Source organism: Gymnoscopelus braueri (assembly GCF_963280865.1).
Source record: "Gymnoscopelus braueri genome assembly, chromosome: 10".
Classification (NCBI taxonomy): domain Eukaryota; kingdom Metazoa; phylum Chordata; class Actinopteri; order Myctophiformes; family Myctophidae; genus Gymnoscopelus; species Gymnoscopelus braueri.
Genome location: NC_137611.1, coordinates 26113759 through 26126776, shown reverse-complemented (window position 1 = coordinate 26126776; position 13018 = coordinate 26113759). Strand labels below are relative to the sequence as shown.

Genomic DNA, 13018 nt, shown 5'->3' with positions numbered 1-13018 from the left:
GTGTAATTTCTAGGTTTTATTGTACAAAAGGAAATCACAGAACATTCCAAGTTCAGATAGCATATCTAGCATCTATGTTGTAAGTAGGGAAAGTGGTTGCAGTACCACAATACTCAACAGACGTAACAAGCTCAAGTAATAAAAGCAAAGCAAATGGCAAACTTACATCCAGTTGTACAGTAGTAGATTAAATTGACAAAGCAGTAAAAATGACTACTGCTTTAAAGCAATGTACAGAACTATACGATTAAGTGTCAATATCGGGTGAACTGAAGATTCGGCCTTACACAAATACAAAAGGACAGCCAAGGCTACGTGGAAAAAGCAATATCTTTCAAACACTTCACATTTGAGAGTTTTTACCAAATGATAAAAGAAAAAAACCCAATAACAATGTTCACAATCAAAATGGAGGGATCTGTGTGGAGGCTATACAGTGTGGCAGAGAAAGAACAGATATGCACTCAGTCGCTGACATCCATGTCGTCCTGGTCATCCTGATGGTCATCAGCTCCATTGACCTTTGCCTGCCGTTCTGTGCCATTACTGTCACCCTCTACCGAATGAGGAGACGCGGCCGAGTCATCAGAATCCTTCCTGTCCACCAACCGTTCCTTGTCGCTATCGTAGCCTTGCTCCTCCTCATCGTAATCTCTCGTGACCTGTTAAGACACCAATGCAGAATGTACGTTTCCCCAGGTACATATAGTGGTGTGGTTTACAGCTAGGTTTGTGGTGCACTATGGGGAGAATATACTGAAAAAACAGGTATCATTGCTAGGAGCCTACCTTTACATCTCCTTTCTCTCCATCAGATGTCCTGTCCTGCTCCTGCTCCTGCTCCTGCTCCTGCTCGTGGTCTTTGTCTTTGCTTCTCTTCTTTTTGCTAACGGAGCGTTCACGCTCCTCGCGGATGCGCCCTTTGTCACTCCGGCGGTCCTTGTCCCTTTCCTTGTCCCTCTTCTTGTCTTTCTTATGTCTGGATGTGTGATGAGGAGAGACAGTCATAAATTAAATTCCCTTCGCTTTAACTATAGTTACACTGACATTTTGTCATGTTGTGATGTCAACGTGGAGACAGTGAATAATATGAAACCAACCTCCGTGGAGAAGGAGACCTGGAGATTTTCCTTTTGGGGGACTTCTTAGGGGTGGGGCTGCGACTTTTTTTGCGTCTTCCTCTATTGAATGGTAGCATTTAAAAAAAAGAGTATAAACCATAGCAGTAATATCAGTGAAGTTCCAGGACAAATAAAGCTGCATTTCATGAACCGTATTCTTTCAGACTGCACAATAAGCTTAATACTTGTACTCACCGACTCACACTCCGGGACCTCCTGGTTGTGCTGTAGCTTTTAGGTGGCGTTTTAGATTTCTTTCTGTGAATAACAATTAAGCTCATTAATGTAATAGTATTTTTCATGAAAATGTCTGCACGTAGACTAGCCCATGCTTTTTTTCCAGTAAAGGTAGCAACACAAAAAAATGACCTTCCCTTTATTTTCATGTGTTGGTAGCTGTCATAAATTATAATGGCTTCACGTTGATTACTGTCGTAGAACAGCCGAAATCATATGTTGTCACCTCAACCACATGAACCCTATTGTCCCTTTTCTGGGCTGGGATTCATTTTTTGGCGTATACAGAAGGTCTGCAATGATGCACAATGTGTCACAATACGTTGTGAGCTTGTAGATTGGTTATTTTCAGCAAACATATTTAGTGGCAATCCGGTCAACTAAGTATAGGGTGTAAGTAGTAAAAGCAATACATTGAAATAACGCGGTTACAAACCTGGACCTGCTTTGAGATTTCCAGCCTCTGTCAGGGGACTTCCTTCCTCTGCGTGGGCTGGTGGTGCGACGCCTGCTCCTGGAGGACGAACGACGCTTCGACCGGCTCCTGGATCGCCTGAAATTCACAAACAAAAGATGATCCTCTCGCTCTCTCTTCGGTCTCGCTGCACACAAAGCTTCACGTGAATCACGTCACAACTGCAACCACTTTCATCCTGCCGTCCCCATTCAAGGATGTCATTAGAGGTGTAAAATTCACCAGAGTGAAAGATTTTCGAAAATAGCAGAGCTACATGCGATGCCTTGTGAGGTTATAGAGTACGCTATTCGTCGTATGACAAAGTATAGCTTAAAGACTAGCTAACATGATATTACAACAAGAGCTGTGTGGGTCATAGTGGGGAAAGCATCGAACGCACAGAACTTCTAATCTCCACATGCCCTGCAGGTGTGTGTCTTTTACCCAGCTTTGAGCTCTGGTTTTGTGCATTGATGAGTATCATGACTCACCTGGATGTCATGTCGGTCAACAAAAGTAAAAAAAAACAGGGCAGTGCTGAATCAAGTTAATTGAATTTGATATTATATTTCAAATTAAACAATTGAACATTATCAGCTCCTAATCGCACTAATAACCGTTCATTATTGCAAACAAAAGCCACGTATTTGCTAGGATGTATGCAGCTACGCGTCAACACAACAGAGAGCGTGTGCATCCGTTTAGATACGAGCTTTAGTGTAGTTTGCTTGTTTAATGTTAACAGTCTCTGTAGTGCTTTCACCACAAATGCAGTTACTTCTCTGTGGCACTCTTCAGTTTTCAATTTGGTCAGTTTTTCCTTTATTACTAAGAAGACTAGGGTGTCGTGCTAGCCGTCACTGGCTCTAGATGCTAACGTTGCTAGCACTGGCTGATGTCTTGTGCTCTTGAAGACCGCAAGACATCAAACTGTACACATTTTTGGTGTACTAAGCGCTAAAATAACAGTCCCCCATCCTGATGAAAATGTATATGGTGCGTGTACATGTGCGCAAATGTAACACCCAAGATTCAAACCCAAGTCTCCCGCCTTGGCAGGAACACTAAAGCCAAATCCCCCATGGCCAGCCTGGGAGAGGTATCAGGCGCTGAACACCTCTGCTACACTCAAGATTGGACTTTTGATATAAAAATACACAATTGTAAAGCTTTTTTCCCCAGCTTGTCTTGTAAGTGGTTAACAGTAGAGATGGTTACCTGTGCTTTGAACGGGACCTCCTCTTTCTGGACCTTGACCTGGATCGGGAGTGCTTCTTTTTGGTGTCCTTATCTTCTGGAATCCCCAACAAAAAATTGACATTTGTTAGTACAAATATTTTTAATTGTGGAATTTACGTTATATCCTAAATTAAAATTGAATTAAGGGACGGCCGGCCGACGGACCTCATGTCACATGACTCAGCCATAACCATATAAGGCGTTCCCAACGCAGCTATTCCCAAATATGGCGTGTGTTGTCTAATCTCAATATGTCTTCATGGCATCAGGCGCAATCAAATTAGTCAGCTCCATATATGGGCACAAAAGGGGGCATGCCCATATATGGGCATGTACTGATGACATCAGGGATCTCCATATATGGGCATACAAAGGACAAGGACTGACAGATCCAGAAATATCCATATATGGGCATTAAAGGGACATGGACTGAAAGATAGAGATCTCCATATATGGACATATCAGTCGGACGCGACGTAGGTGAACCTCTAAGTATATAAAAAAATCACACCCTGTGTGAAGTGGGCGGTGTCTTGCTAGCTAATCACAATACTGAATGGAGTCGATCAATCATGTACAAAAGATAAATACATTTATTGAAACACTCTTTATGATGGACGAAACCATAACTTGAAAAAAACAAATTTATGTTTTTTTTCAAGTTATGGTTGCTTATATAGGGCTATGCACATGTGTCATGTGACACTGGCCAATCACAGTCCTGAATAGATTGTGATTGGCCAATCACAGCGCAGGATAATTGTACAAATTTCCAAACCTCACTTTTAGGGGCGGTTTCACTGCCCAAGATATTTGTACATTTTTCCAAATCTCACTTATAGGGGCGGTTTCACCGCCCAAAAAGCCCTTTACATTGCATACAGTACATTATGGGAAAATGATCAAAACACTGGCCACTCACTTCCTGGTGGGTCGATGGCAGCTGAGATCGCCGACTGGGCCTCCCTGACTCTTTTCATGGCCTCTTCAATCTCTCTATTGGAGTCAGGAGGCTTCATGCCTTGGTTCATGCTCATGCCCATAGCCATCTGATTCAGTCTGAAGGAGAAAACATTAATCACTAATCCAATCATGGAAGGATAGTCCAGTCACCAGTGTTAACTTTACAATTACCACTGGTATGTCAATGTAGAACGGGAGGACTTCCACATTTTCTATCTAGGACAATTACCACTGGTATGTCAATGTAGAACGAGAGGACTTCCACATTTTCTATCTAGGACAAACTTCTTATCTCTATATTAATACAATCGCCTTGTGGTTCGACTTGCTGTAAAGGGGCGGAGTTTGGGAGTCGTTTCTTTGTCGTCGTTATTCTTTGTCTCTGCTATGTTGGAGCTATGTTCTAGCCGACCACCTGTCCAATTTCCTACACATTTAGCCTACAAATCGATCATGTCTATCGCCTTTGGATCGTGTACTTTTAATTGTTCAGCATACATTTGTATTCGTTCTTTGGCCCATATTTTGCCCCAGTAGCGAACTACTCTATCCTTCTTCTTCATGTAGTTTCCGCCACACTGGATGCCTCCCACAGGTCGGGAGTATATCATGTTCTCAGTGCAAATAATATTTTCGCTCAGTAGCACACCACTCTCCACCTGAAACGGACATCACTGCCCTTTCACACACACAATGATGCGCTTAAGCGCAGCTTTGTTCTTTCAACGTTGTGCGCGTGCGTGTATGCCCTTCTGATTTCTTTGCAAAGACAATCATGTGTGTCTGCGTGTGCGCGTGCCCCTCTCCATTCCACCAGACAATAGTACACAGTACTATCGTGTGTGTGTGTGTGTGTGTGTGTGTGTGTGTGTGTGTTTGTTCATCTGCTTCTCATTTCTTTGCAAACACATCATCACAACAGGCATGTGTGTGTGTGTGTGTGCGCGCGCCCCCCTCTCCACGTGTGTGTCTACGCTGAGTGTGTGTGTGTTGTTACATTTTCCGTTGCAAAGCGGTAATTAAGGCTACTACCTTTATTGTAAACTCCCTTCCTCTCTGTTTGGAAAAGTACTGCCCGCCCTCAGTCCCCTGCGCAGTGACTGTGTGTGTGTGTGTGTGTGTGTGTGTGTGTGTGTGTGTGTGTGTGTGTGTGTGTGTGTGTGTGTGTGTGTGTGTCTCGCTTAATAGTATACAGCCTATATTGCAGGCTACTAGATGTGAGATGTGAAACCTCTAGTACAGACACAATCTCAAAGGGTAAATCACTGCAAAAGATGGCACATAAACCATTGAAGATGTATTCAACCATTCCTTCACAGCTACTTACTTTGGATCTGTCATGAACTTGAAAAACTGATCAGCTGCCTGCAAGGAAATGTGAAGAGAAGGTCAGATGGTACTTTTGCTTTTAATAAATTAATTTAGTTCAAGAATGCATTGAACTGTGGAGGTTTTGGAATACTAATACGCCAAACAATATCTCCTACCTGCTGATTCATATTGGGTCCCATTCCTGGGAATCCAAATGCAGCCATAGCATCCATACCGGGAACACCAAAAGGATTTCCTCCCATCTGGGGGAGAAGGGGGGGGGGGGGGGGGGGGGGAGACAAAAGAACCCTGATTCTGATTCCTGTCATTTTCACTGTCCTATGTGCTCCACAAAGCTCAATTTAAGAGTTTGAGCACATGGAATGAGTATCTATCCATGAGATGAAGTGTGTCACAGTGTGGTGTCAACACTTCCTAGTAGCAGTTTTAGTTTTACATTTCCATAGTAAGTGTGAGTGGCAATTTCATGCTCACCACCACATTCAATATTTGTTCTGTTAAAACAAATTATAACTAATAAAGTTTCTCAAACATGGCATACTTCATTAGCACCAGGACACCACGCAACATTAATTTATGACAAGTAGAAATCCAAACATTTGCAGAGAGGAAAGCTGAACTCATACCTGTGCATTTTGCATTTGATTGGGTGTTGGAAGTAGTCCCCCTCCTGGCATAGCTCCTGCAACAGCATTTGCTGGCGCCAACAGTGACAAAGCTTTAGCCTCATCTGGAATAGAGCCTATGGGAAAACAAACGGCTATATTAGTTCAAGAAGACAATGTTCACTTAAACATCAACTACAGAGGAGAGACATTGTAAAAGAAAAGAAGAAAAAAAGAAAAACTTCACATGGCACCATTTTTTTTATTAATGTATCATCTCAACATGGTTATTACCTTCTAGATCTGAGAATTCCCTTAATTCATTTAATCATTGCAGTGGCATAACTATGGCTGGAAAATATCACACTACTCCAATGAACACTGCCAAGAATATATCACCTGAACATGTTTTTTAAGTCATGAACCAAACGTTAGCAAGCACAGCGGCTTCTCCAGTTGGGTGTGCCCTCAATTTTCATATAGATGTTTACTGAAACAAGCGACTCACGTTGGCGGCTTCGCTACTAAAAGCACACAGAGAAAAATCGAGATACACAACACAAGAGAGAATTTCAGGGATTTGGCAAGAATACTTTACAGGCTGTCAATTTACTAACCCATAACACAAATAGCATAGGATATAGCGATAATTAGACCAAACGATCAATAGAAAAATCTGGGTTAAGAATCTTGTGTTCTGTGCAATAACCTATTATTCTTACCTGTCACTGCGTCAATTTACCTATCCTATGCAGGAACTAACCAATTTGATAAATTGTCCAATTACCTTAATTTGTACTGTATTTTAAATACAAAAACAGTCCCAAATGCAATAGAAATATTAACATTAACAGGAACTGACCAATTTCATAAATTGTCCAATTACCTTAATTTGCACTGTATTTTATATACAAGAACAGTGCCAAATGCAATAGAAATATTAACACCTCAACATAAATAATTCTTAAAAATCTAAACAATTATCCTTCATAATAAGACACATACAGCCTAAATACAGACACATTCACAACAATGACATGTTAAACTTTTTTTTAAGGGCACACTGGAGAGAGAATTTGGCTGCAGGAGACAAAACTGTTGGGTGGCATTTTCAGCAGGGCTGGTATACAGGAGTGGCTGAGCCATGAAAAAGAACTGTAAAACACAACAACAAAAAAAGACCACTGTTAAAGAGAGAGTATTGCACCAATATTGTGTCATGTCGGGTGGGCATGTAACACAACTGACGACAAGATGCAGAAAAATCAACGCCGAAGAATGTACGACAAGCAGAAGGGAGTAAGTAAATACTTTTAGCAGGGTTGAAATAAATTCTAGATTGTCACGCGTGCTAACCCTCACCCCCACTCCCACACACTAGCTTTCTTTTTTTTGTGAGCAGTATACGACAGCTGAGCACTCACTGTATACTTCTCTTACCAGTTAAGTTGAACCTGAGCAATAGTAATGCCTACAGTTACAGCTCAGTATATCAGCACCATTACCAGTTAAGTTGAACCTGAGCAATATTGCATGCCTACAGTTACAGCTCAGTATATCAGCACCCAGTTTGCTGAAGTGCTTTTTTACATTAATGCTGTGGCCCATAATTTAAATTGTTTGTTCACAGGGAACAACATTTGGCCATCAATAAAGCAATTAATGATGGTGCAAATGCTGCAGACTGACCCCTAATTAGACTATGCCTTTGATGCTCAAGCTATTTCATACAGTCAACTACAGTACCTAGAAAGGGAAAATGAGAGAGAGAGGAAGACAAGGCAGAGAAAGAATAGATGACAAAAGAGAGAGGGATGGGGCTTGAATGCTTGCTGGCCTTTGCAAATGTCTACAATCCCCTGTTGGCAGGCAGAGGACCACTTTCAGCCATCAACGAGGGGGCTGCTTTTTGCCTTCTCCACTACAAAAGTCACACACACACGCGCACACACAAACACACAAATAACAGAGAGAAGTTTAACAGAGAACAGTGTGATACGGGGGAGAAAATAAAAAGCATGGTTAAAGTGTTTACACAACTTTATTCCTTCTTTTTGAAGTGTCTCTGCAGTGCCCACAGCGTCCTACACCTCTGAAGCAGATGTTGGTATACTGTGCCTCTTAAATGCCTCACAAACAGAGGTGGCATCTAACAGCTTGATTTTTATATTCCCTCCGGAGTTACTACTTTATGGGTGGTGCCACCCAACCACAGTATACCAAGAATCTGAGTTGGAAGATCTGCTTTGAATGCCTCGTCCATGGTCTTGGATTCATAATAATGGCTATACTATGGACAAAAAAATAAACAAAGAAAAAGGGGGTTTCTTTGGTGGCATTCATAAGATTATCTAAATAACCTCATGCTGCAAGTTCAAAAGTGAATCCAGTCATCCATTCAAACCAAAGGTGGACTATTCCAATTTCTTAAAAACTTGTTTAGTTGTTCAATGATGCCTCACTATCCCAGAATGGCAGCGTTTTCGATCTGAAATGGACACTCATATATGAGGATAATTAGAACACAAACCTTCGGCAAACGGGACAACAATCAGTGCTCTGTCCACAAAGACGGTGTTGGTCAAATGTTGAGACACACCCACGGACTCTGGCTCCTGGAACTTCACGAAGCAGACCCGTGATGTCACTGGCATCTGTGAATCACTAGGGAAAAGAGAACATTACACCAAGCTTAATATACAAATAGCCATCATAACCATAGACGTGTGTTTTATTACAGGGCTGGGCGATATGCAAATGACCAGGCCGTAACTTGCTACTCCAAGGGAGCTAGCTCTCTTGTCGTTGCTCGTTACCTGCCGGTCTGCCGAGCTGGAGGCCAGGGTTGGACTCCAGCTCAGGTCGCGAAACGTTACAATATTTACTTTTTGTTGTCGTTTGTAGAGCAGCTAGTTTTGTCATTATAAATAAGTATAAAATAGGGCTTAAAGGTAGGGTAAGTGATTTGCTTTGGTTAAAATAAGTGTTAAATAGCTCTATATTCTGATAGTACTCATTGCTATAGAGTGTTTGTTCAGTATTAGGAGTCTCCTTGTCTCTCCACCTCTTTATAAAACAGAAAATGCATTTTCGTTTCAGTTTCATTTCCAATTTTATCCAACCAGGACAGAGAACTAAATCAGGATATAGATTAAACAAGTGAAATTGGAAGTGATGACACTAAGAAATGAGCAGACAAAATTGGAACTGGAACACTATACAAATTAAGCTTAAAAATGGGTACTTTCTCCTGATTGGCTGAGATTTTGACACCTATCGAAAAATGAATTTTCTGTTTATTAAAGAGCTGGAGAGACGGGGAGACATCTGTTACTAAACAAACACTCTATAGCAGTGATTACTATCAGAATATAGTATTTTAACCTTTTAACAAAATACTTTTTGTTTTAACCAAAAAATATCACTTACCCTACCTTTAAGTGTTTAAAAAACGGAAATTACGGTATCAAAAATGAAATCCCATATGATGCCATTAATTATTATGCAGAAAATAAGCTCTTATGATAAGCATAAACCTAAGACCTAAGTTCCATGGGATCAATTACACCCCTTAATTAAAGCCATTATGTACTTATATCATTTCCTTGTTTTGTTATATCATAAGCCTTTGTTTGCTACACAGAGATGGCCAGGGAAGGTTCAGTCTTTTATACAGGTTGTTGAAAATAAAAACTAACAAAAAGTTTGTTGCATGTTAAATCTGCATTCCGGAACTTATTTTAACGAATCAAACGTTATTCTAACCAATCTAGTGTGCTGATGATTACAATATAATGACAAGCATAACTGCAGTGGTCTCTCTACTCTTCTATTGATGAGAAATGTAGGCACGGGTGGGTAGGACACCTCTGACTTTTACTTTCGTATCGAATGTCAGAATCAATAAAATGCATAAATATAGTCTTGACTCTTGATCCAAGGCTACTTCAGGTAGTTCTGCCTGAAGGCCATAGAGCAATATCTTCCCAATACAAGCGTGAATTCCGTCCTGGCGGAGCGGTAGAAGTTTAGTCTCCAATGCGGGAGAACCGAGTTCAAATCCCAGCCAGGTCAGACATGGAACTGCACACAAAGTGGAGTAAAGTTCAACGGGGCCGCCAGGCGCAGGCGGGCCCTGACTGACAGTAATGTTAGCTGTTTAGCTGCCATTCTGGCTAGCCTCTAGCCCTGGTTCAGAGCGTTAGTGAGTTCCCTCTTAACACCCTGGAAGACCCAGGGCTCTGCGCTTGTACAAGGAATTCCACTGCCCTGCGAGGGCTCCAGTAACAGTAGTGAAAATAAACAGTTAGAGGGAACTCACTAACGCTCTGAACCAGGGCTAGCTAGCCTCCTGCAGGGTTAGTCTAGATCAGGCCAGGCCAAGGGCCAAGGAACCCTTAGCAGAGAGAGAGATGAAGGAGCAGGGACCCCCACCACTGTGTTGCAGATTCAACTTTTTCATAGGTTTCATGGATAGCTTCATAGACTCGTTAGACATGATCTTTTCTATTGATATTTTGGATTCATGTTAAATGTGTATTTTCAGACAGTAAATCTATAAATTACAGCCGCACTATTTTGTCAACTTGACCGTTGGCTCTGTACTTGGTCGGCTCTTTTTTTTCCCCCTCTACACCAACTCTCCAAAAAATTAGCCGATCTCAAGCTCACAACACCTCGCGCTATTTTCGGCTAATGCTCCCCATCATCACACAAAGATTTGTCGGACCCCCTGTAGTTACTCTGAGGACCCCCTAGGGGTCCCGGACCCACTGTTAAAGACCCCCTGGTCTAGAGACTGTCCATGTCCATGCATTGAGAGAGACGGGCCAAATACAAAAGAATCACACCGTAGAGATGAAAAGGCAACGAGCCACCATTAAAGCATCCACTACTTACTCTGGAGGAAACAACTTGAGCTCGTCGATCGTTCCCAGGAATCCGAACAGCGTCCTCATCTGCTCCGACGTGGTGCTGGGGGACACGTTGGTTACCTGAACTACCTTGGTGGAGTAACTCATTTTCGCGACTAGAATATAACCAAAACAGTACGGCTAACAACTCACAATAACCGCTACACCAGGCCAGAGGGATTACAGCAACTTGACCCGAGTAAAGAGTCAATAGTTCGCTGCTTTTCGCCTACAGGATGTTGAGTTCCGCCGCCATGTTGTAACTGACTGTCTGTCAACCCAAGCGCATGCCAGTGTTGCCAGATTTTGGGAGGGAAAACAAGCCCAAAAGAAGCGACTGGGTCACACTTCTTAAACCTGTTTCACGTCAGCTATTTTGAAAATTGCAGATCTACGTCAGCTATTTGAAAATAGCAGATATACAAGCTCACAACGCGTCGCAGTGCGAAGCGTTGTGAGCTGTTAGATCTGCTATTAAAACAAAAAAAGTATTTGAAAAAAGTGCAAACTGTGGAATATTTTTTTAATGTGATTCCTTTTTTTTTTAAATGATTTTTATTCAGCATAGCATAGGTAGTAGTTGGTCAGTTGTAGCAAATACAGTACTCATGTCTTTTTCTTTTTCCTACATACAGAAACAAACTAAAAACAAAAAAAACAAAAAAACAATTCACACCTTACATTTAACACGCATAACACGCATAACATTTAACACGCAACTTAGGGACAGAGCTGGCTCAGTTAGCTTTGAACTAGACTGGTGACGCGAGGTTAGCTACAACACTCAACTGTCCCCATAAACCCTCCCTCCCTCCCTCATGAAACGTGATTCCAACAGAAATCTTGTATGAGGGTGCCTGGAATGAAATATTTTCAGATGGGGGTCCGCGGACAAATACATATTACTTTGGGGGTCCTTGACATGAAAAAAATACGCAAACCGGAACTACCAATATCTACAAGCGACTTTACAGAAAAATAAGCCCAATGTCGTATATAATAAGCAAACATGGCAACACTGGCGCATGCACTTTCAACTCTGCAGAGGAGGTAGAACCTAGACCCCATAGTCCGCGGGGACGGTCCCACTGTGATTGGTTGCCAACGTGACGTCCAACTAGCCTATCACAGCACGATCCATCCCGTCGAGCTATGGAATCTAGGATCTTCTTCATGGTTAGGTAAATGCGATTTATACTTCGTCGTACGACGGAGCATGCTCACACAGGACATGACCAGGAGGGGTCACTGCTGAGCGACAGGCACAACAACACCACGCAAGCATCCAAACCTGGTCAAAATAGGTGATTGGTGGTCATTTACCAACTCTATATCTGTAATCTCATTACATTTTCTGGCCATACAATCTCTCTCCCTCTCTCTCTCTCTCTCTCTCTCTCTCTCTCTCTCTCTGTGTGTGTGTGTGTGTGTGTGTGTGTGTGTGTGTGTGTGTGTGTGTGTGTGTGTGTGTGTGTGTGTGTGTGTGTGTGTGTGTGTGTGTGTGTGTGTGCGCGTGCGTTATATTCTCAATAAAGCACCTGGAGATACCTTATTCATTTGAAAGGTGTTTCATGTAAAATGTACTTTATTATTATTATTTATTAATGATCCTATTTAACGATGGCTATGCATGCCCTACCGACCTAATGGTGGACTAAGTGGTTAATAGATAGTATATTTAAATTGTAATCTGTTATGGCTGGCATTCCTGTGCGTGTGTGTGCGTGTGTGTGTGTGTGTGTGTGTGTGTGTGTGTGTGTGTGTGTGTGTGTGTGTGTGTGTGTGTGTGTGTGTGTGCGCGCGCGCGTGTGTGTGTGCGTGCGTGAGTGAGTGAGTGAGTGAGTGAGTGAGAAGTGAGTGAAAGAGGAGAAGACAGAAAGTCTGGCCTGGCCATCTGCACTTTTGACTGGCCAGGTTTGCATAACCATTTATAGTAGATATACAAGTAAGACGCGCGAACGCGGAAAGCGAACGCAAAAAAAGTAAAATAAATATGAAAAAAATATCCGAGCCCAAAGTATTTGTTCGTAGACCCCCACTTAGGGGGGGTAGAAAAAGTTTCGGAGCGATTCGGGCACTTTTCATTTAACATGGGGTTTCAATGGGGAGTTTTTAGGAGCCTTCTCCGGGGCGTGGCTTCCGGGGGAAGGG

The 13018-nt window shown here is 42.2% G+C and overlaps 1 protein-coding gene across 1 annotated transcript; it reads right to left on the bottom strand.

The window, feature by feature from the left end:
- Position 1: 1 nt before the first annotated feature.
- Positions 2-11153, bottom strand: LOC308094413 (uncharacterized protein). The gene is made up of 12 exons (XM_080441058.1): positions 10854-11153; positions 8485-8618; positions 5976-6091; positions 5505-5591; positions 5345-5382; positions 3977-4113; positions 3034-3109; positions 1795-1911; positions 1317-1379; positions 1101-1181; positions 790-979; positions 2-662 (listed from the first exon to the last, which is right to left on the bottom strand). Exons 1-12 carry the CDS (start codon positions 10973-10975, stop codon positions 465-467), a joined length of 1359 nt encoding a protein of 452 aa, XP_080297184.1. The 5' UTR covers positions 10976-11153; the 3' UTR covers positions 2-464.
- Between the last annotated feature and the right edge of the window lie 1865 nt (positions 11154-13018).